This window comes from Peromyscus maniculatus, chromosome 6, assembly GCF_049852395.1.
Source record: "Peromyscus maniculatus bairdii isolate BWxNUB_F1_BW_parent chromosome 6, HU_Pman_BW_mat_3.1, whole genome shotgun sequence".
Lineage (NCBI taxonomy): Eukaryota > Metazoa > Chordata > Mammalia > Rodentia > Cricetidae > Peromyscus > Peromyscus maniculatus.
Window position 1 is genome coordinate 41,384,689 of NC_134857.1, and position 24,729 is coordinate 41,409,417.

General features: G+C 42.5%; 1 protein-coding gene and 1 long non-coding RNA gene across 2 annotated transcripts in view; one reads left to right on the plus strand and one right to left on the minus strand.

Moving 5' to 3' along the window:
• Positions 1–10,776, minus strand: part of Clrn1 (clarin 1) — a 37,602-nt gene extending 26,826 nt beyond the window's left edge. Inside the window, exon 1 of the mRNA XM_006994647.3 lies at positions 9,023–10,776. Coding sequence (XP_006994709.1) covers positions 9,023–9,275 — 253 coding nt within the window. The 5' untranslated portion in view covers positions 9,276–10,776. The remainder of the gene's footprint in view (positions 1–9,022) is intronic.
• LOC143273734 (uncharacterized) lies at positions 1,523–22,777 on the plus strand. The gene is made up of 4 exons (XR_013051924.1): positions 1,523–1,684; positions 2,273–2,331; positions 14,934–15,064; positions 22,506–22,777. It is a non-coding gene; the product is annotated as an uncharacterized LOC143273734 (long non-coding RNA).
• Positions 22,778–24,729: the final 1,952 nt, after the last annotated feature.

Genomic DNA, 24,729 nt, shown 5'->3' on the forward strand with positions numbered 1-24,729 from the left:
GTTCCATCCATTTGCCTGCAAATTTCATGATGTCATTGTTTTTCACTGCTGAGTAGTACTCCATTGTGTATATGTACCACATTTTTTTCATCCATTCTTCCGTTGATGGGCATCTAGGTTGTTTCCAGGTTCTGGCTATTACAAATAACGTTGCTATAAACATAGTTGAGCATGTGCCCTTGTGGTGTGATTGAGCATTCCTTGGGTATATGCCCAAGAGTGGTATCATTGGGTCTTGAGAAACTGCCATACTGATCTCCAAAGTGGATGTGGAGCAAAGGGAACACTCTTCCACTGTTGGTGGGAGTGCAAACGAACATGAGACTGAATACAAGACTTTAACTGATGCTCTGTCTTGTTGCCCCTAGTTGTTAACATGAGTTGGGTGCTGATAACTGGTTCCGTTGTGAAACTGTTGACTCAGGGAAGTCTCCCATTTTGCTAATTGCTGTAGGGCAGCCATTGCTTTAGTCACAGCGATGAGTTAGTAGCCAGACCATAAAGACTTCAGTTAGCTAAACAGTGTCCTCAGATGCCTTTGCCTTAAACCTACACTGTGGACATGAAAGTGTAATTCATAGCTCAAAGCTTCGGCTGAAGCATGTGATCTGCTCAATCTCCAGTTATCAAGCAAGATTAACTATTTTATGTTCTAAAGGTCAAAAACCAGTGTTTGGATATTTAGAGATTGAATTAAAGCAAGCAATGAATTTAAGAATAAGTTCTTGTGAGGTTTCAACATCACCTTAAAAAAGATGCTGAGAGATGTGGATGGCAGCACAGTTCGAACCCCCCAGCAGCACAGAAAAAAATGTTAACCAAGGCCAAAAGAACAAAAACCAAACCCATCAACCAAAAACAAAAACAAAAAACCAAAAGGCAGCTCCCTGTATTTCTTTGATGTTGCTCTTACCAAAAAATGATGAGAGTCTTACTCATCATCTGCATATGAACTGGAATCCAGGTCTGCTACATCCTGGCTCCTTAGATGATTTGGGGAACTTTCTGTGATATCTCAGCACTTCACATTTGACCAAGAGAACTGACATGGTAATAGCAGTTAGCTAGACAGACATTGGACTTTGAGGACAGACATCCTCCCTCCCAGTAAACTTTGAACACCACCTCCTGTTTCCCTGAGGACCTAGAAAGAGAAGCCCTCCTTAGGATTTAAATTTAAATATGAGAAAGGGAAAGTGTCTGGACTTTGTTGAGGCCCACTCAGTGAAAACTGTTTCTTCCTGGCCAAAAATAGTGACTCTGGCTCTCAGTAGAGCCATGGCATTCCGCCCTTCTCCAAAGGTAAGTCCATTACGTACTGTTATCTCCTCCTGTAAGGAAGCGGAGCTTCCTGGTCCTGGTCAGGAGTCTGACTTCCCCAGGAAATCAGATTCTCCTGAAGATATGCTAAGGAGAAGAGAGGACTAATTAGCTCCTTAATGAGATACTGTACTTCTCCCTTCAGATGTGAGCAGTGTTTCCCTTTCTCTTTTCTATCTCTTTTTCTTTCAGATAGCAGCCAGACACATGTGCGTGCCTCCGCTGGCACGCTGGCCTTTCTCGGTCTCCCATGAAGCTCCCCTCGCACTTTCCACCGTCCGGGGCTTGCTGATCTCCGATGCTGAACCCGCCTGCTCTCTGGAAGCCATGACCTTTTCTTTTCTCCTCTATCCCTTTCCTCCTGGTAAGTGCCAAGATTGACACCTTGCTTGCCCTGTTGTTTTCCCCTAAAATTCTCATAAAAACCAACCTTAAATGTGAAATCTGGGTTTATAATGAAGAAAAGAAAAAAAAAATACCTGTTTCCTTTCACCGCCTTTAGTACATGATTTATTCAGTAAGAACTAACTGTACTGAATCCCATGTTGCACTGTTCTGGTTATATCAATCACTCTTTAAGACACATATCCAGCCCAGTGGTGGTAGTAGTACACACCTATAATCCCAGCAGAGGGGAGGCAGAGGCAGATGGATCTCTGTGAGTTCAAGACCAGCCTGGGCTAGAGAGTGAGTTCCAGAACAGCCTGGACTACACAGAGAAAACCTGTGTGGAAAAAAAAAAGAAAAAGAAAGAAAAGAAAAGAAACATATCCACTACACTATATAGGCACTACAGTAATTTTTAGACACGGTAGCCATTGGTAATATACTTAAATATTTTACTGCAGTATTCTGTCGATAATATAGAAACATTAGACAATGCCCCCACAAAAAAGAAGCATCTGTCCTTGAGCCTTCTTCTGAGTCAGTTGATAAACTCTTTCTTTCATAGGAAAACTAAGAAACCAACAGGGAACCCCAGGTCTCCCCAGTAACAACAGCACCTATCATGTAAGTACTGAAGGTAATACCTAGAAAATACTTGACACCTCTGAGGTACTCAATGAATGGGTGCTGAACTCACATTTTTTTTTTCCTTCTGAGATGTCTGAAAGATCTTGGAGAAGATAAAGTCACTTTCAGAAGTTAACAAGAAAAGCAGAGAAATGGGAGATCATGAAGTCACCCTCACTGTGTTAATTTATCTCCGGTGGCTTAACTGAGATCTTTATCTCCTGATGCACAGGTTGTGTGCTGCCAGGAAACTGCACCTGGGTCTTCTGCAAGAGCAAACGAGGGCTCTGGGATGCACCAGGGTTCTGGTCAGGCATCCATTTAGGATCCTGATGATGTTAACTGACAGGAGCCAGGCACAAAAGACAAGTGCTACATGATCCCACTCGTATGCAGAATATAAAAAAGTTGGTTCCTTTTGTGGTTTGAACGAGAATTTCAAGCCAGGCATAGTAGCGCATGCCTTTAATCCCAGCACTTAGGAAGCAGAGGCAGGCAGATCTCTGTGAGTTTGAGGCCATCCTGGTCTACATAGTGAATTCCAGGACAACCTATCTCAAAAACAAACAAACATTTTTTAAAAAATATCTCCAAAAGTCAAACATAGTGAATCATTTCTTTATTCCTAGCACTCAGGAAGCAGAGGCAGGTGGTTCTCTATGAGTTTGAGGCCAGCCTGGTCTACACAGTGAATTCCAGGACTGTCAGGGCTACATAGTAAAACACTGTCCTGCCCCCCATTTCCACAAGAACAAACAAACAAAACAACAACTTCCCCTCCCCGCAAAAGCAGTAGCTTGTCATCCATATTCTTTCCTTCTAGATATTCTGGGACAACAACGGCCCCCCAGTCAGTGTAGGGGATGACTTAGACGGAGGGAAGGCTGGTACCTAGCACTTTTATGCACTAGCCCACATGGCTGAAATTCTGATTCTTTTTTTTTTTTTGTTTTTTGTTTTTTGTTTTTTTGAGACAGGGTTTCTCTGTGTAGCTTTGCGCCTTTCCTGGAACTCACTTTGTAGACCAGGCTGGAAATTCTGATTCTTAAGTAATGCTCATTCTGGTCATTCTTTTGTTAAGAAAATGGGAGAAGAGAGCAGTGACGGGAAAATAGATGTTTGTTTTTTTAAAAAGTCTTTTCCTGACACTTCCCAATGCTTATAGAATAACAGTCAGAACCTCTTCTGGGTAAAGAATACCTTTGAAATGTTAAGCAGACGAATCATTTCTTGCCGTTTTCAGTATAAGAAATTAGATGGGGGGGGATTTTTCATGGAGGACAGACTAGGAATCTGCAGAGAAAAACGAAGAAATGAAGGCGTGCCCCTCTGCTTCTCAGCTTTCGGCGGCTTCTCTTCACTGGCTCGGGGGTTTGGGCGCTGATGAGCACGGGCGCTCTCAGAGACCCACTGGCCCGTTGCCGCTAAGCTCCAAAGCATCCCTTTCTTCACTAGATCCTTCTTCAACTTGCTGCTTTCAACATAAAAAGTCCAAAGAGTGACAAAAAGGGAAAGAAAGATCTCCTCAACAGAGAAGTGAGCCTGGGTTCTGACACACGGTGCACATTTCAGAACACTTCATAAAACACGGCCAGAGGAAAGGCTCACAGAACTCACCACTTCTAAAAATGGTGGCTGAAATCTGTCAGTCAGGGAATACATCAAGTGATGGAGACTAGAAAGACTGGACAATTTCAAATCCTCAAGGACCTCATCTAAACCAACAGACCACTGTATTCATCATAGAACGTTCGAGTTGAAAGGAAAGTTTAGAAACCACCCAGTTCTGCCTCCATTTTATGATAGAAGAAAAAAAATGGACACATGGTCAGAGCGCCAAGAGCCTGAGCCTCAGCCAGGGGCAGAAATTCATCTCCAGTCTTGGTTGTTTGACTCCAACAGTCACCCACTAAACAGTTGTGAACCCCTCTTTGTGCGTCACTCTGCTTGACGCCCCCAAACTGGGGTGGTGCTTTCATGAGCAATATGTAGCCCCCATCTCCTGGGGATGAAGCTCTCTGTGCATGCCCAAATTCATATAACATAGATGTTAAAAACAGTCGAGGAATGACAAGGCTTAGCTGTTTGGCTGAGAGAAACCGAAGGTTGTTCCTTCTCACATATCTGTTCCATTAATTACTATTGTTTCAATGGACAAGAAGGAAGGCTTCTATTTGCTGGACTGTTTCATAGGTGAATGAGTCTAGATAAATGGGTCTCCAAACTAAAAGACAGGAGGCCTGTGCATTCTGGGTAAATATGCAATGGTTCCTTACTCCCATCAGGAAGACTTAGACAAGCCTCACAGGTTTCTCTCACAGGCCCATCTCCTCACGCCAGCATCCCTACAGGCCATGCGCAAAGGAAGGGAGGGGCCAGGGGCAATGTATGTTTCATTAGCAGGACATTAAAGCCTTCAGCTCTTCCAGGAAAGCCATCAGAGAGCTGTAGGGAGCCTGGATGAGCCAGCAGAAGACAAAAGACACACTTGTAAGAGATAGAATGCCAACTCTCATTCATGGTCACAAAGACCCCCAAGTCTCAGCTATTTATACCACAATATGTTCAAGAAATCACCTTCCTGTTCACAGCAGTACTTTAAGCATCCACCCTGCATTTTGGGTCATACACCTCCTTTGGTACAGGGTCTCCGCTTTTCTAAAATATGAAGTACACTGGCGCTGTCAAGACTTTTACAAATTTTCAGTTACAGGGTCCAAATTAAAATCCTTTTCAAAGTACGACTGAAGTTAGAAGCTGGGATGCATGATTGGTTAAACTTTATTTTACATATCAGAAAAAAAAACTCCATGTGTTTTTACCAGCTCATTGAGCTATGTTGGCAATGAACAGATCAGTATATCTAGGAATGATTGATACCATGTGATTCCTGAATATCATATTTTGATAATATTCTGTAGTGTTTTAAACCAACAAAACACATACGGGGAGGGGGAGACACTGAGAGACAGAGCGAGACAGAAAGAGAGAGAGAGAGCTCAAAACTGGCAGTTTCTGTCTTGATGGCTGTATTTGGTATTTAAACATTATCACTAAAATCTGACAGGTGATGTAAAATGAAGAACTATGTCAACCAGTTGTGTTGCCTTCAAAGGCAAATATTTCCTCATTATAATGAATGAAATCATTGTCTGGGCAGGAATGCTAGTGACCTCTAGTAAATGAACCACTGACCCATAGATAGATGAGAATCAGCCTGAGTAAATGAGGCAGAAGTTTTCCCAGCATAACTTTGCATGCTAACAGGACAGATTCTTATTATAGAATGGTCAGTAGGCAATGCTTAATAGGAACAAATATCACTGTGTTGCCAAACTCTTCTTCTTCTTCATTCTTCGTTCTCATGTTAAAACACACACACACACACACACACACACACACACACACACACACACACACACGCTATAAAAGTGACACAAACATTGCACATAAAAATCACACATATAGACTTGGCCAGCAGAGCCAAGCAAAAAGTCATTTAAAATATCGGCTTTGTCAATAGCCAATTTATTCAGAGTAAATCTCCATCTAAATCCATACTGTACAAAGAAGTAGCATTAAAATGAGCATTTGAAATGTGGCCAGTCCTAATTGGTTGTGTTGTGTAAACATACACTAGAATTCAAAGACTGCCCAAGAAAAACAGAAAGATAAAACATTCCAATGATTTTTATATGGCTTATCTGTTTACACAGTAGTATTCTGGATGTCCTAGTTAAGGAAAATTATTAAGTAGCTTTTACCTTTTTTTTTTTGATTTATGTTTTAATGTGGCTTGTAGGGCTTACATTGTAACTCTATTGGTCAATGATGATTTAAGCAAAAAGTCAAGACTGTGGCTCAGTGGTATAGCATTTGCTGACCGTGTGCAAGGCCTAGAGTTAATCCCCAGTACAAGAAAAAGTCTAGACAAGCAGAATACAGGTGGAAATCCAATGGAATTGAAATAGGAATCTATAGCAACTGAAGGGAACATGACAACTGGCCACGGAGTTACTGATACCTTGCTAAGTCATTGTTTCCATACCTCCTCTACAGGAACACTTCTCTAAATCCCAGTGTCTGCTCAATAACTTTCTAAAGAACGCTGAGAATGGGGGATGCTCTGGGAACAGTTGTATTCAATTTTTTATTTGGGTTGTAGAAACAGCGGGACAGAATCACCTCCCTGTAGCCTCTGGAGGCCACAGGAACTTCTATTGAGACTTCCACTGAACTATTAAGAGAACCTGTCAGAAGGCTCTCTTCTTTTAAGCAAGTTGATGAAACACCATTGACTGGGTATGGATGGCATCTTGAATGAGACCATGTGGCTCATATGCTACACTGTGATGGGGGTGGAAATGTGAATTTCAGAAGTGTAGAGTGTTTCAAAAGCGTCTTGATAGGGAGTTTCGATGGTGAGAAGGATGTGTGTTTAAGTGAATTAAAAGTGTGCTTTTTTGAGAATTCCATGAGGGTTATTTATTGCAGTTTTTCTAACATTCCTTCATGTTATACTGAAAAAAAATTTAATTTAATTTTTTATTTATTTTTTGCTTAGGCAGGAAAAAAATACATTATTAGTATCTTTCTCTGGAATTCACTAAAATAAACAAAGTTTTAACATGTGTAGTTCCATGTATTACTTCGTGTTTACTGAATATGTATAACCTACAGTATAGAAAGGACTATCATCACAGGAAAAACAAAAAAAAAAATGTAAGCTCTTCATCACTATGCTGGGGAGAAATATACAGAGTAGGAAAAAGACCAATGCAGTTTGCTAGGTGGGCTGTGGTATTGCAGAAACAGTGCCAACCCTCACAGAATGCAAGCAAATGAGAATTTGATTAAAATAACTTCCCAGGTAAGGCCAGCACAAGAGACAGCCACAAAACCATATGCTGAACCACAAGGAGAACGCGGGTAGCTGTGGGTTCTGAAAGAAAGCAAGACAAAGCATATGGAGTACCTAGTATGCAGTAAGTGACAGGAAAACCTCGTGTTACCGTTCTGAAACGCACGCCGCGGCAGAAGTCACATTTACCTCTCGTTCACTGTCATAAACACAAGGCCTCCGGAATTCCCGGCTTTTGTCTGAGTGCCTTTGTGAGGAGCTTTGTTCAGGCTTTAGCTGCTGGTGACTCACGGGGAAATCATCTCACTCATCGATTCTCCTTTTTTGTTTTTTAATGCAGTTGCACACCACACAGGACTGTGCTTTGTTTCCCCTCCCACCCCCATCTCCCGGGAAGCTGCGCCATTCCCACAGCTCGCTTATCTTAATGAACTAAAGGCAGTCAGAGAGAGTAGCTGTATCCACTTCATCAAATCTAGTTGATGATAATTTCTTGAAAAGCTGAAGACTAATTCTTAGGGATTTTTCTGGAGCCCTATGAAAATTCATATCGCTTTGTAGCCTATGTGAGTTGAAGGTTGGTGCCAGATGACTGCTTAGAAGGAAGATATAAGGAATGTTGCAGAAATATAAATGGGCCAGAGCTGAAATTTAATTAGACACTGCATATGTTAATAATAAATTCAATTAATTTCACCTTCTACCTATATTAGAGGAGAAAAGAAACTCAAGCAAAATAATAGTTCATCTTAAATGCCCCAACTGGGAGTCCCCCTTCCTGAAGAGTGATTTATGCAGTAATTTACTGACTGTGTCTTCATAAGATTGCTCCAAACCAGCCCTTTGAAATAACAATAACTTCTGGATGTGTGTAGTGAGAGATACAACAAATGACTTCTTATTAATTTTCATTTAATGAGTTGCCCATTCTCATGGTAATTTGTTTGAAATTTCTCGTCTCAAGATAAACATGTTATAAATACTGTGGATAACACTTCCATTTTGCAAAAATCACGACAGAATCTCTCCTATTCCCTACCTGAGTTGAAGGTCAATCCGGTGCACGTTTTGTGTACGGTTGGCATGCATTTCTTTGACAGTTATCCCAGTATATCATTTAAAAAAATTTGTAGCCAAGTAATTCCAAACTGGTTAAATACCAACACAGAATATTTACCAACAGCAAGGATTCTAGCAGTGTGGGCAGAGTCATGGGCAGAGGGAAAGGTAAGCAAACTGGTCCTTTTTTAAAGAACAAAAGGCACAAAGATCATTTCTTACTGTGTTCCCAATTCCTCAAGTACCCTTTCTATTTAACAAAGATGCCATGCTGTCTTGCATAATTAGTAATACTTAAGAATCTTAAGGGTTATGCTTTCATTTTCAAAAATTCAGAGAGAACCAGAGAGAGAGAGAGAGAGAGAGAGAGAGAGAGAGAGAGAGAGAGAGAACTCTCCATGGTCTGAATGGAGATCAGAAGCCGACTTGGGGAGCTTGGTTTTCTATTCTCATCATGCAGGTGCCAAGGATCAAACTCAGGCCTTGGCATCATATCCTTAATGCTGAGTCATCCTGTCAGCCCTTTTAAAAGGTTATCCTTTCAAAAAGCTTAACTTCATAATAACTAATTCTATGTGACCTTAATCAAAATAACAAGAATGAAAAATTAATAAGAATAAAAACAAAATAAAAAACGAGGGAGAAGTTGCTAAGAGTCCTAGGTATTTCAAATGGTTCACAGTGGTTTGAATCCTCCACATAGGTCTTTGCTGCAGCCGGAAGAGTGTTCAGAACGCATTAAATAATTTAGACGCAATTGTTACTTACATGAGAACCGGAAAGGCCTTGCTCCTAACCCACATTGCCTTGTGCCTTCTCCGTGGAAAAGCCCATACTGCATCTCGCCCATGAACTTGTTCAGCTCTTCCCCTGAGGCATTGACAAGCAGAGCCCCCGTTTTGCAGAGGATAGTGGCTTTAATCCACAGTGGTGTCCCCACTGCTGTTACAACTCCGAGAGCACAGAGGAAGCTCAACACACCGGCCATGCAGAAGATGATTTTCTTCTGCTGGTTTGGCATGATGAGAAATGGCCTTGGTGAGGACGCAGTTCAAAACCAAGGCCGTTGGGAGCATCAAGAAGGGACTGCCCCTTCAGCTGCATTTATTACAGAAGCTGAAGGCACTAGCTGGAAAGGCAATGTCCTTCCCCACGGTGGCTCCACCCGGCAGAATGCCAGTCCATGACCCGTCCTTTCTCACCCGCACTGGGGCTTTTCTCCTCTTCTTCTGCGTCTCTTTAGATCGAAGTCTTTGGGCTAAGAATTTGTAGAATAAAACTCTTTCAAACTGCCTTCCAGATCCCCTCTCACGTCGTCACTTACTAAGAAAGGTCTAGGGTAACAGATGGAGTCCTCTGTGTAACCTGAGAGAAGCCTCCCCTTCTCAGCCTGTTGTCTGATTGGGTGAGCTGAAACCTTCAGAAACGTGCTTGGCTCCTACGATAAATTTGCAGCAACATGAGACCTTCACTTATTGATGAGATTTCATTTCTGGGTTTTGTTTGCTTTTAGCAGTGGGAGAATGGGAGCATTGGTACAACTAATAGTAATTCATTGATTTTTGAAAACGTTTAATTTTAGATAGACAAAACAGGGCACTGCATTGAGTTTGGTGTAGACACAAAGATCCCAGAGCTGCACAGGCCTGGTCCTCCTCACCCCAGGCCCACATTTTCTATGGGATCTACTTAGAGAAAATTTGATTCAAACTCTTCTTGACACAGAGAAACACGGAGGTGCAGTTGCAGGTATGTATGCTTATAAATGCTTTCTTTTGAAGCATTGGCTATATCAGTATGGCAGCAAGGGCACACACCCAAGGGGCCAAGGAGCTGCATCATCTATAAAGATGAGAGCATTGGCGTAGTGCTGTGGTCAGACCATCCGCCACTAACCATCAGGTCTCCCAGAGAAAATAACCATTTGAGAGACAAGAGACATGGCTGAGCAATATTATGTAGTAAAGTGTATTTGGTTCAGGAATTAAGACCTGAAAACTTAAGCATGGAGTTCAGTGACTGCCTTTTAGCTTCGGGTGCCCAGTGAGGTTCTTCAGGGGGGGAAAACAAATATAATGGGCCCCCTCTGTCTCTTTGTCTTTGTTTCTGTCTGTCTGTTTCTCTCTCTCTCGCTCTGTATGCAAGAAAGAGAGATTGTCTACTGAGTATCTCATGCTATGCTGGCCTCTTACTTTTAGCACAAGCTTGACTCTCGTTCTTTGCTAAGCATTCATCAAATTGTGTTATTAACGCTTGCAAGTATTATAGTGAGAGTGTGCTGCTGCTGTTGCTGATCTTATTCCATAGTACAGATAGAAAAATAGAGGCCAGAGAGACTAAACAACCTACTGAACTAATTAACAGAGTTCTGTGGCTTATGTGCTACTCTAAGCAAAGCTCTGACCTTGAAAAGGGGAAGCGCTTCAGCTGGATTGGGTGGGAAGTAACAGGGCAGGGTAGCCCATTCTTGTTTGCACAGCTTAGGTCTCTGGAGAACACAGGCATTTGCAAAGATGACTGTCCGGTTGACCCATCCCACATGTTTGTGTTAGTTTTTATTCTCTTGATCCACCTGTAAGACTATAGCTTTAGGGAAACTCAGAACTGATTAATTTCATTTTGAGCCAGAGATGAGTCTCCGCACTATGCCTAGTTTGAAGGGGACTTTAGGGTTCCAACCTTGAGGTAGTGGTAAAATGTTCCTGGCACACTATGCTCTCTCAGGAGTTGCTAGCCCCTGATTATTGAGGCTAGACAAGTAAATGTAGAGTGGTTACGGTACAGCAACACTCCTTCAGGGCAGAGCGGAGGGGCCTGTAACATCCGGTACGGCTGTCGAAGAACTGGCATATAAAATCCACAGGGCACTGCAAACAAGGTTTTAAAAATAGAAGTAAGGCCTTTTCTTGCATGGAATTTGACACATATCAAAAAGCTCCTCTCAGATAATTGGGCCCTCCAATGAATTCTCTACTGGATTTAGGGTGTCAGTTGTCCTAGCCAAATAAGGGGAACACAGTAATCCCAGGTAGCACTTACTTGGGGATATGTGTTGTACTTGTTCCAGAAACAATAGTTTGAAAGTATCTAGATATAATCCAGCTTATTTGATCAACGTATTTGGTAACCGGTGGGGGTGGTGTGGGGGGGCCACAAACAAAAAACCAGAACACCCCTAAAGCCTGGGGAAAGAAATTTCAGCTTGTATGAATACCTCCTTAGAAAGAATATGGCAAGAGAGGAATAGTTAGCGTAGGGCAGCGGTTTAATTAGCCACAAACCTGCCAAAGATGCCTAAAGTCTACCGACCGGAAGACAGACCAAGGATGGAGAGAGCAATTTGGTCGTTTAACCTTTTAGGCTTGTTTCAGTCTATAGCAAAGGGAACCCTGTCTGTAGAGACACAGGAAAATAAATACAACATAGTAAGTTAGTTCCTCACCTCCGAATCATGTCCTTCCTACTGCATGTTTCCTATCTTTAATAAACAATGATAGTAAAAATTGTTGTCTCTGCTGAACACATTTAGATACTTACCAGGAGTCACAGCCTTTGTTCTAATCAAGGGGCGCTCAGTTTGCCTGCTCACTGGAATCACTTGCAGAGATGTTTAAAACACTGTGTCTGCACCTCAGCTAAGGCTCAGACATGTTTGCTTTTTGCGTGGCCTTAGCACTGAATCACCCGATGATTGCGATGTGCAGCCAGGGCTGACCGCTCCTGCCCTCATTCCCTCCCTGCATAACTTGCCTCTGATTGTTAGCCAGGTTTCTCAGTGCTGGAGTGCGCAGAAGACTGTCCCAATCCTGGTTGCTAGGGAGGAATATTGTCATGACAAATTAATGAACAGGCACTTGAAATCTATAGCTCTAACCTCCCCACTTTCCTTTCACACCATGTGCATGGATTCCTCTAACTGTCCCCATGAGTAGGACTATCTGGATCTACCCCAGTTACTATCTGCATATCAGTAGTGATGGATCCTGTCATGGAAGGCAGCTCCCCTTGGGACCCACACCCACCTCACCTCTTCCCTGTGCAGCTTCCTTTCAAACCTGAATGTCAACCACCCACAGACTGCATAGTAGTGTGTGATCCGCCCTCTGAGGATGATATAATGGAACCTGGCAGTCATTATGCTGACAGCCTTCTTTTGAAATTTCATCTTAAATGGCCTGACTGACAGTGATGACACTGTCTTCCTTACAGTCTCTCTGAGAATTTGAGTCATTAATGTCAGCAAGTTTTCACCAAGAATCCTACTGAAACCTTCACTTCTTTTCATCTTAACATTTGGTGACATTAAGAGAATGGAAGCAGGCCTAGCCCTCGCCCCTGTGACCCTTTTCAGGGGCTGGATAATGATACGGTTTTTCAGAGTGACTAGAGAACTAGAGAGGAAGGAACACAATTGTAGGCCATTTTTTGCCTCCAACACAAGCATCCACGTCTCTTTTCTTGCTAATTCAACTGCATTGTTTTGATGATGATGATGATGATGATGATGATGATGATGATGATGATGACAATCACCATTGGGGGAGAGAGAGAGGGAGAGAGAAAGAGAGAGAGGGGGAGAGAGAGAAAGAGAGAGGGAGGGAGAGGAACAGAGAGGGGGAGAGAGAAAGACAGAGACAGAGAGGGAGAGAGAGAGAGAGAAGAAGAAAGAGAGAAGGGAAGACAAGAAGACAAGGATCAAATACTCACCATGTTTGCTCCCCCATCTCCCAGCCCCACCCAGAGTATAAGACACAGGGTAGCCTGGGTTGTAGCAGAAAAATATTCGGTTCCTCATTAAACTGAGAATTTTCTCCAACATTCATTTTGTATATTTGTGAACACGGTGGCCTGGTCTACACTGGTGATGCTCACATAATTTCTAAGCAAACTGTGTTGACTTGCATGAAATAGCAATGAAGAGTGAGCTGCTAGGTTGCAAGGGTGGCAGTGAAGGATCTTTCTCCCAGCCTCATGCTGTACACTCCCTGGAGCACCCCATTCCAGCTTTGGGAAGCACACTATGGATGTTAATTCTCTCTGGGGCTAAAATGTGTCCTCCTGGTTATTGCCTTGTTTCTTTCCTGTCCTCACCGGTTATCTATAGAAGCATATCACACTACCGAGGTACCCTGTACAGATGGCTGTTCCAACTATTAATTTGTTGATTAATTCAAAGTTCTGCATTTTATCTAATTTGTCATGGGTAGTATTGATTTCTATTTTCTTCCATAAGGCTCATAATGATCCAGAACCTCTCTAAGAGAAATTCAACAAGGGTCTGAGAAGCGAGCTATTCTAAGACAGGAGGCCTTTGCAAATCTATCCTATTTTTCTCATCTTTAAAGCAAACCTTAGCAAGTTTGATTGACATTCCTTGACTAATTCAAGTTGCTGGTGATCTTCAAGTCGCATTGTAATTCTCTAATGACTGTAAGGGGGAAAAACACTTCATAGAAAGAATTGATTGATTTATTAGAGGGAAAATTACCACATGTGCTAGACCTTGATTGCAGCTAATATTTGTAGAGCTAATTGCCTGAACTAGAGGATTAAAAGGATTATGGGAAAGGAAGAAAAAGAAAGCAAAGTTCTCCTGGAATATTGATGACTCCACCGTGGGTTCAGGCTGGGAGGGAAAACTCAAGAGTAGGGGTTCTCAGGGCTACTGGTGTGGGGCACTGAGAAAGAGCCAGATACAGCACACCTGCCATGGAAAAGCAGTGGGGATGGGGGGAAGGTGCCTCCCTTTGTTCTGCCAAAGAAAATCCCATGGCACCATCAGACTTGCCTTGATTTCTTGTTGGCATATTATACCAAGGTTATGTTGGCATTTAAAACCATAAGCCAAGATTAGAGATGCTCAGCATGAGTACAACTGTGTAGAGAGCTCAAGGCCCTGGGTGAGATCCTTAGCCCTGCAAACAAAACGCAGCAATGACAACCCAAGCAACTCCTTAACACAGAGGGTCTGGGGAAATGTCTGAGTGAGCTCTTACACCGAGGTGGGAACAGTTACCTAATCTAAAGAGCCACTGTGGTTTGAGATGCTTCCGTCAGTTATAGTAAACCAGATTTCTTGTATGAGGAAATAGGTAACAAGCTTCTGTCTTATTTAGGGTTACTATTGCTAAGAAAAGACACCATGACCAAAGCAACTCTTATAAGGGAAGGCATTTAATTGGGACTGGCTTGCAGTTTCAGAGGTTTAGTCCAGTGTCATCATGGCAGGGATCATGGCAGCATGAAGGCAGGCATGGTGCTGGAGAAGTGGCTGTGAATCTGGATCCACAGGCAGAAGGAAGAGAAAGCCACTGGGCCTGGCCTTGACTTTTGAAACCTCAAAGCCCACCTCCCCTGTCATACTTCCTTCAACGAAGCCACACCTCCAGATTCCTCTCAATGTCACTCCCTGATGAATAAGCATTCAAACATATGAGCCTATGGGGCCATCCTTATTCAAACCACCGTACTTCCTCTATGATAATAAAACCTGGGGTAGTTGTGCCAAAACTCCCCCTCAGCTTTATTCTGTCATTGCTAACTATTAAATAATGATAATTTCCTAAATGACTTAATACCAAAATTACAGCAATATTAACAAAACTTTGATGCTTGTAGACCCTGATATGGGTCAGCTCTGTTTGAAGTCTATAAGGTCTGTCACCTCATTTCTTCTCAGGTTCACCTGGGCAATTATTGGATTTCTCCTTCCTACTCTGAGAAGATGTGCCAGGCAACATGCCAGTTTGATCTTCAGTCAGATCATAAGAATTCCTAAAATATCCTTGTGATGAAGAATAATACAATCAGGTGGGTTTGTGTCTTGCCAAATCCCCAGAAACAAGGAAAATGGATTTGTGGAACATGACTGCACAGCTCTTTAGACTAATTCACAAATACATGTTTATCAATGAGTTGGGTAGTTGGGTGAAACATAGACAATATCTTATCCAAAAATATAATTGTATAAAAAAAACCTTTATAATAGAGTACCATGGGTAGAGATAGCTAAATAATAAAAGACCAAATGAGGAGTTGAGATTGTCTTAATAGTTTACAAAGATGGATTAAAGCAACAAGTGTAGCTAGAGTTTTCCTGCCTTGCCCACAGTCAGGACAAATCTTTGTCACCCGCCAGTCCCACAGCCGCTCAGACCCAACCAAGTAAACACAGAGACTTATATTGCTTACAAACTGTATGGCCATGGCAGGCCTCCTGCCAACTGTTCCTATATCTTAAATTAATCCATTTCCATAAATCTATACCTTGCCACGTGGCTCGTGGCTTACCGGCATCTTCACATTCTGCTTGTCCTGGCGGGGGCTGGCAGTGACTCCTTCTGCCTTCCTGTTCTTTCTTTTCTCCTCTCTGTTAGTCCCGCCTATACTTCCTCCCTAGCCACTGGCCAATCAGTATTTTATTTATTGACCAATCAGAGCAACACATTTGCCATACAGAACATCCCACAGCAAACAAGATGCATTCAGACTTTAGAAATGTAATCACTTGCAGAAATCTGGGTCAGCTGGCTGTCATGTGAAAAGACAAATAGACTGCAAGCTTGGCAGGACTCAGCAGTGCAAAATGACTGTTGCAGGTGCTGCTACAGTGTAACTCACACATTTGGGGGGTCGGCATAACCCTTGGTTCTTTCTTTGAGAAATGCCCTCAATGCCCACAAACAGAAACTCTGTGGTGGCCACATGGGATTGATATGATTCACCTTCCCTAGCCTACTTTGATTAGGATTAGCCATCTGGACCAAACATATTGTGTCTCTTGAAAAACTGGAAGTGATACAAGTGAGACAAGAGTCAAAGCACCAGAAACCAGTCTACGGACAGACAGGAGGACACAGTCTCCCATGACAAAGCTTTGGATTTCCCAAGACTGCCCCAACCAATTGCTCATGTTTCCTCACAGCCATCACCATTCTCCTTGGCAGTCCAGGGCACCTCTGTTTTCAAAAGCTTTTATGTCTTTTCAAACTCTTGGTGGTTTCCTCACTTCCCTTTTTTTTTTTTTAAATTGAATTTTTTCATACAATATATTCTGATTACACTTTTCTCCCAGTTCCTCCCAGATCCTCCCCCGCCCATCTCTGCCCCCTCCCCACATAGAAACAAACAAACAGAAAACCAGCCAATCAACCCACCCAAACAAACAAAGCCCCAAGAAACTCATACAAACAAACCCCCACAAAAACACAAAATCAGAAAACGTAACATCCAAGTTTGAATGCTTTCTAAGGAACACATCTGGATCTTGGCCCAGGGGACCGGGTGGACCCTGCTGTGCTGTCCAGGGAAGGCTGCTGGGTGTCACTGGGGCCAGCACTCCCTATCAGTGGCCTCTGTGCTCATCACTGCTCCTAGTGTAGTGGGAGATTCCAAACATGCCAGCCTTCCTTGTTCAGGAATCTGTGCTGTTCTTCCTGGTTGTCACCACCCCATAGGTGTCCACAATCCTGCCCTCTGATCCTGGAGGAACAGGATCCTTGCCTGCTGAAGTTCCCAGTGTTCATTCATGGACAGCCACAAAGCTTGGGGAGGATTTAACTCTATCCTAGAGCACAGACAGGCAGCTCTCCTATTTTACAAAAGCAGGCAACACATGGGCCTCACTAGCGAGCTGTGACAAGGGCCAGGTAGTTGTCTGTTTAGATGTAATGACTTGGGACTTGACTGCCTCTCTGGGCTATAGCTTGGACTCCTCTCCTGGCCCCTGGGCTCCTTTCTCCTCTCTCTCTGGTGTTTTTTACAAATCTTCAAGCAGCATGGCCTCCCCTGTCAGATCAGTCTGTGTCTTTTTGCCCCAGACTCCCAGGATAGATAAAAAAAAAATTAACTTTGAAAAGATGGGAAAACATACAGGAATTAATCTTTCCAATTCTTTTCTTCTACCATATTTTCACTCATGCTCTCTCTTAAGAAGTGGGAACAAAGCCGGGCGGTGGTGGCGCACGCCTTTAATCCCAGCACTCGGGAGGCAGAGGCAGGCGGATCTCTGTGAGTTCGAGGCCAGCCTGGGCTACCAAGTGAGTTCCAGGAAAGGCGCAAAGCTACACAGAGAAACCCTGTCTCAAAAAACCAAAAAAAAAAAAAAAAAAAAAAAAAAAAAAAAAAAAAAGAAGTGGGAACAAATATTTTGCCCACTCATCAGAAGTGGGCAAAGTGTGTATTTACATGCTTTAGAAAAACATTACTGTCATTTTAGATGATAAAATAGAGTCACTAGGGCAGTAAAGTGTCAAAACTAAACATTTTAAGCCCTGTGGCTAAGGTAATTTAACTAAGCACTAGTAAAGCAAGATGATGTTTCTATCTGGAATGCCATTTCTAGGAAATTCAGATTTAAATTATTATGAAATCTTTACTTGAGGCTGCGATATGGCTCAAGTACTGCTTAACTTGTATAACACCCTAGATTTGCTTCTCAGCCCTGAAAAAAAAATCACTTCTTTGTCTATATTCTGTGTGCACATACTTATTAGGAAAAAAAAAAGATTTAAGGACAGACTGGAGCCAGAGTTGCCCAAGGGTCATGGATGCCTGTGGAATATTCCTTTACACTGTGTGAATATATGTCTCTGTGATTGGTTTAATAAAGAAGCTGACTGACCAATAGCTGGACAGGATAAGGTTAGGTGGGAGAACCAAACTAAGGACACTGGGAAGAAGGACAGAGTCAGTGGAATCACCAGCCAGACATAGAGAGAAAACAGGAGATGCAAGATGAAAGAGAAGTAATGCCTTGTGACAAAAATGTAGATTAATATAAATGGGTTAACTTAAGTTGTAAGAGTTGGCTAGCAACAAGCCTGAGCTACTGGCCAAATATTTATAATTAATAATAAGTCTCTGAGTGGTTATTTGGGAGCAGCTGCTGAGACACAGAGAAACTCTACCTACAGATACCTCCTTCTGAAGTCTCTCCCAGGCAAGTAGCAGTGGATGGGGAGAGATGGAGCGCACTGGGCAGCTCTGGTTCCACCAGAGCTTTACATAGACCTGCCATAGCTGGGGCCACAGCTCTGAAACTTGTCCCATCCAGAAATCACCAGTATAGTGGTTCCTTTGCTTGTCCCTGTTAAAAACACATGACAAAGGTAACTGAGGGGAGGGTTGCTTTATGTTGTCTCAGTTTAGAGGGCACAGTCCATGATTGGAGGGGCAGGGGAGATGTGCACAGGAAGGCATGGCAGCCAGGTGTGTGTCTGGGGCCCCTCACATGTTAGAAACAGAGAGATAGAGACAAGATGGGACCAGGCTACAACCTTCAAAGGTTCTATCTCTAAAAGATTACAAAACTTTCGCAAATAACACTACCCACAAGGCATCTGAGTCTGTAAGGGACATTTCACTCTTAAACTATAACAACCAGCAATCCAATCAGACACGAGTGCACCTTTAAGTCATGTAAAATGCCTGGCCCTGAGCCACAGACACTCCTGAGATGAGAAGTAAATACATCTAGCCTGGGATCCTCATGGAGGATCAGATTTAAATTGATGTTGTCTTAGTGATGGTTTTTATTGCTGTGATAAAACACCATGATCAAAAGCAACTTGGGAGAGGAAATTATTTCTTTTGCTTATATGTCCATATCATAGTCCATTTTAAAAGGAAGTCAGGGCAGGAGCTGGAGGCAGAAACTGAAGCATAAGCCATGGAGGAGTGCTGCTTACTGGCTTGTTCCTTGTGGTTTGCTTAAGCCTGCTCTCTTATAGAAGAACCAAGGACCACCAGCCCAGGGGTGGTACTGTCCATGGTGGGCTGGGCCTACCCATACCAATCACCAATCAAGACAATGCCACACAGGCTCAATCACAAGCTGATCTGGTGGGGACATTTTTTCATTTGAGGTTCCCTCTTTCCAAATAGCTTATGTCAAGTTGACATAAAAGTAGCCTTACATATGAAAACTGCATCAAAGGCTGAGGGGTAGCTCAGTGGTGAAGGAGATGTTCAGAATGTGCAATAGCCTAGGTTTGACCCTAAGCATGGAAAAAAAAAGATAACCTTTTATCAAAAAGATATTCACCAAGCTTCATTCAATGCATTACCATCTACTGGAATAAGGTGAATGACTTACTTAGGGTGTCTATCGCTGTGAAGAGACCTCATGACCATGGCAATTCTTTTTTTTTTTTTTTGGTTTTTCGAGACAGGGTTTCTCTGTGTAGCTTTGCGCCTTTCCTGGAGCTCACTTGGTAGCCCAGGCTGGCCTCGAACTCACAGAGATCCGCCTGGCTCTGCCTCCCGAGTGCTGGGATTAAAGGCGTGTGCCACCAACGCCCGGCTGGCAATTCTTATAAAGGAAAACATTAGATTGGGTGGCTTATAGTTTCAGATGTTTAGTCCCTTATCATCATGGCGGGACATGGCAGCATGCCATAGACATGGTGCTAGAGAAGGACTGAGAGTTCTACATCTTGATTGGCAGGCAATAGGACATGAACTGTCTACCATGCTTCAGCAAAAGGAGACCTCAAAGCCCACCCACACAGTGACATACTTCCTCCAATAATGCTACACCTACTCCAACAAAGCCATACCCTCTGATAGGGCCACTCCTTTGGGGGGCCATTTTCTTTCAAAGCACCACATTAGGCTAGCCACTGACTTTTTTTCTTAATTATATAAGACATATTTTATCCTTATGAAAATTTTTATTTTAATAAAAAATTTTAAATGGTAAACCATTTTAAATTTAAATGGCTTACCATTTAAAATATGAAAATTTAAATAGAAATTTGTTATAGACTTTAATGTAAAGCCTAAAATATAACATGTCAAGAGAAGAAAATAAATGTAACAAAATATTTGTAACCTTGAGTTAGATAAAAGACAAAAGGAGTATGAGGTCAAAGATAGCCTAGGATACTAGTGAGTCATTTTCTCAAAAAATCAGCAACATAAAATTAGGAGAGCCTGTCAAAGTCCCTTCAGCTGCTGATAAAATTTCTGGCCTGCAAACTTGGACTGTTAAGTTGCTCATAAAGGGCCATTGCTTCAACAGTGATGGGCAGAGAATGGTGGGATCCCTTTAAACACAAGGCTCTGACTAGATGTCTGCTTCCAGCTGCCATCTGGCTGACTGTAGATCCTGCCTCAAGGAAAAAGTGCTGTCCAAGCCGAGGGAGTAGTTGGGAACTTTGGAAATTCTAGGATGGTATTTTGACTTACCTTTTAGTTTGAGAACCATGCTCAGAACTCCAGAAAACTCAAATTACTGAATGTAATGCTTAGGGCTGGATTCCGGAGTGTGGCATACCTCCCTCCCCCACTACCTTTCCATCTTCAGTGATCCCAGCAGGAAAGTTTGGATTCTGTAAATGCGGTGATCTGGGAGAATTTAATAAATGGGAAATTTACCAAGGTGTGTGTGGGATTTAGGCAGGTGTCTAGGCCTGGCACCCTCCCTGTGAAAACAGAAAGGGACAGGGGAAGGTACAGCTCATCAACCTGAACCTTCTTTCCTCTCTAACCTGCTATTGGTGCTCCCATTGGCAAACCTAGCTCAAAACCCAGAGTCAGTCTTTTAGGGAATACGGCAGAGTAGAGAAGGTGCAAACAGCATCTTGGGGGGGGGGGGTGTAGTTTTAGTTTCGAGGTAGAGGATACACCTGAAGTGTAAAGGCCCAGAGCTGTGCTGAACACAAGTCGCTAAAGCAGGCAACATTGCTTTTCCCCTCATCTTACAGGACAAACACACCATGTCTGCTGGGGTTTTCATATGTGGCCCTTAGCATGATGGGGTCCTGTTCATCTCTTCTTGGTCTTTGGGTATTGAACAACTGAGCTGAAATTCAGAACTGTAAAACAAACCTAAATTTTAATAAATATTTGCCCCAATTCAGATGATGATGTAAGTTTTTGCTTTTTGTCAATACAGTGTATTTGAGTAACCAATTTTCATGGGTTGAATTATCTTGCATTTCAGTAATAAATGTCAGTTAGTCATTATATATGTTTTTTTTTTTTTTTTGGTTTTTCGAGACAGGGTTTCTCTATGTAGCTTTGCGCCTTTCCTGGAACTCACTTGGTAGCCCAGGCTGGCCTCGAACTCACAGAGATCCGCCTGCCTCTGCCTCCCAAGTGCTGGGATTAAAGGCGTGTGCCACCACCGCCCGGCATATATGGTATTTTTAACATGCTGCTGAATTTGTTTTGCTTATATTTTGTTAATTCCAGCACTTGGGAGGCAGAGGCAGGTCACTCTCTGTGAGACTGAGGCCAGCCTGGTCCACATAGGGAGTTCCAGGACAGCCATAGCTACATAGTGAGACTTTGTCTTGAAAAACCAAAACAAATGAAAGAACTCTTTTATGAAAATTTATAAGGCATACCAGTCAGTCTGCAGCCTGCCTGCTTGCCTTCCTTCTTCCTTCTCCCCTGCTGTGGATGATTGATTGATTGATTGATAAATAAAGTGCTGATTGGCCAGTAGCCAGGCAGGAAGTGTAGGCAGGACAAGGAGAGAGGAGAATTCTGGGAAGGGGAAGGCTGAGGAGAGAGATGCTGCCAGCCACCACCATGAGAAGCATGATGTAAGATACTGGTAAGCCACAAGTCACGTGGCAAGATGTAGATGTATAGAAATGGGTTAATTTAAGATATAAGAACTAGATAACAAGAAGCCTACCACAGCCATACAGTTTATAAGTAATATAAGTCGCTGTGTGTTTGCTTGGGTCCGAGCGGCTGTGGGACTGGCAGGTAAGAGAAATTTGTCCTGACCCTGGGCCAGGCAGGACAGGAAAACTTCAACTACACTACCCTTCTTTGTTCCTTCCTTCCTTCCTTCCTTCCTTCCTTCCTTCCTTCCTTCCTTCCTTCCTTCCTTCCTTCCTTCCTTCCTTCCTTCCCTTCTTTACTTGATGCTGGGGATTGAATCCAGGACCTTGCTCATGCTAAGTGAACACCCCTCCACTGAAGTGTATTCTTAGCCTCAGTTCTTTGCAACAGGGTCTCACTATATGGCTCAGGCTGATCACAAACTTTGATCCTCCTGCACTGATCCTCCAGCTTCTTGAATTATAGACATGTAACACCAAGCCCTAGCAATCTTCTTCTTGTTTGGATGGGGTGATGGTTTCATGGGATAATGTTGGAAGTAGCCTTCCTTTTTGGCTATTTTGGAAAAGTTTGAGAAGGATTGTTCTTGTTTCTTTAAATATTTGGTCAAATTTTCTGTAATGCTTTTTCTTTTTCCAGATTGTTATTTTTATTACTTATTTAATTGTAGTGGGTAGCCATTCCAGCTTTGATCTGGAAGTTCCAACCCCCATTGAGGCTTCAGTAACTGTCATGCCTACAAGGCGGGGCTAAGGGAGGACCCTGAAGACCCGAGATCCGGATGTGCCAGCTCTCTTGGTTCCTGGACCCTGGACGCTGGAGGTAGACCGAGCAGAATTCTCAAGAGAACACCGCCGGACTGTGCTACACCTTTCCCAGACCCTGTTACCTATCCCTTCACTTGTGAGTTACCCCACAAAATAAACCTCCCTTTTAACTACGTGGAGTTGCCTTAATAATTTCACCAATATTTAATCTCCTTTCTATTCACAAATCTGTTGGAGTTATCAATTTCTTTGACATTTAGTCTTGATAGGTTTTGTGTTTCCGAGGACTTATCCATTTCATCTAAGTCATCCCAATTATTGGCCTCCAATTGTTCACTTTCCTCTGTTATACTCTTCATTTCTGTAGAATTGGCACTAACATACCCTTTTCCAAGTCAGCTATGCTGGCATATGCTAGTAGCTACTAAGGAGGCTGATGCAGAAGGATCTACCGAGTCTAAAAGTTCTAGGCCAGCTTGGACAACATAGTGAGACTTCCTGGTTTCAAAATAAAATGTCTACTTCCATTTCTGATTTTAGTCATTTAAATATTCTTTTTGTTTCTAATCTATGTAGCTAACATTTTATCAGTTTCATTTATCTTCACAACACCCCCAAAGTAACAGCCTAGTTAAGTAGCCCTTGAATATACAATCCTCAACACTAGCAGTTGGAAGGCATATGTTGAAAATGGGAAGACAGGGTGAATAGTCAGGGTTCTCTAGAGGAACAGAACCAACAGAGTCAACACCTATTAAAGGGGAATTTATTCAACTGGCTTACATGGCACAACTTGGGTAGCCTAGGAATGGTATCTTCTTACCAGAGAGGCGGAGAATAGGTGGCCTCTCAATCTCTAAGACTGGATGCTGCAGCACTTCCACCCGGGGAACTGAACGGCCCCGATGACTCCTAGAGAGCTGCTTGTCTTCAGTCCACGTCGGAAGGTCTGAGAAGCTGGGTTCTGATGGGAGTGAAGGGTGACAGCGGCCTTTGCAGAGGCAACAGCAGCCACAGGGCAGCAGGACAGCAGGACAGCTTTGCCCTCGCACCTTCTTAGACGCTGCCCCTCACGCTTACAGTGGTTTGTACCACTTCAATTAGCCTAATCAAGAAAATCCCCCACAGACATGCCAAGGAACCTACGTCTTAGTTGACTCCAGAGCCCATCAGACTGGCAACAATATTAGTAACCAGCATGGGGGCTTATCATAAGATTGTAAAGATAGTCATTTTGAAAGAGTACCTGGTATATAATGAATATTTAATAATGTTAGTATTTTTATATATATTTTTATATAATACTTCTTATTCATGCTACAATTAGTTTCTGAACTAGAGAAATGCCTCTCTGGAAAGTTATAATATTAAGGATGTTTTAAAAAACCACAATTAGCACTTGCTACATATTAAATAATTTGTATTTGCTTAAGTTTAAAAGTATTAAGCATAAGACTTAAAATTTTAAGGATTTTTTTGCTCAGAGTCCTGCTCTGTCATGACGTTCTGTATCTTGTGATATAAGCTTTTTTTCTGCAATCATACTTTTAAAAGATAACTTTTAAGGGACTATTTTTTTTGTATTTTAGTTAGTGGTAATAACTCCCAATCAATGAATTCTATGTAGGTATATTCACAAATTATTGTAAGCATTACAATATTGTACCATAAAAAAAGCAGGCCTCTTTCTTCTGAAATTTGTATTGGCTTTTATTGTGTGTATGGGGGATGTGTGTGCAGTTGAATAGAGTCCTATTCAACCATGGCTTCACGTGCAAAGTTGTCTCTTCATGTTCCTGTGACATTTTCCTTATTTTTAATTTGTAGAAGTAATATTATCCAGGCCACAAGAGAGTACAGTTTCTGTAACTAATTCCCCAACTACAAGTTGATATACATACAAACACAAGCCTGTTGGCATTTCCAGGGCATTGAATACCAGAGAAAATATATTTTATTTTTCACTTTGGGATTTGAATGTACCTATATTCTTGGAGAATTACCAGTAAAGAAGATTTATCAATTTAATTACTCACACCTCACACTGGGACACTGTGTGGCAATATTTTGGTCTTGTGAAACATTGCCCAACAGCATGAAACACATGGCGAACTGGAAACATTTTCT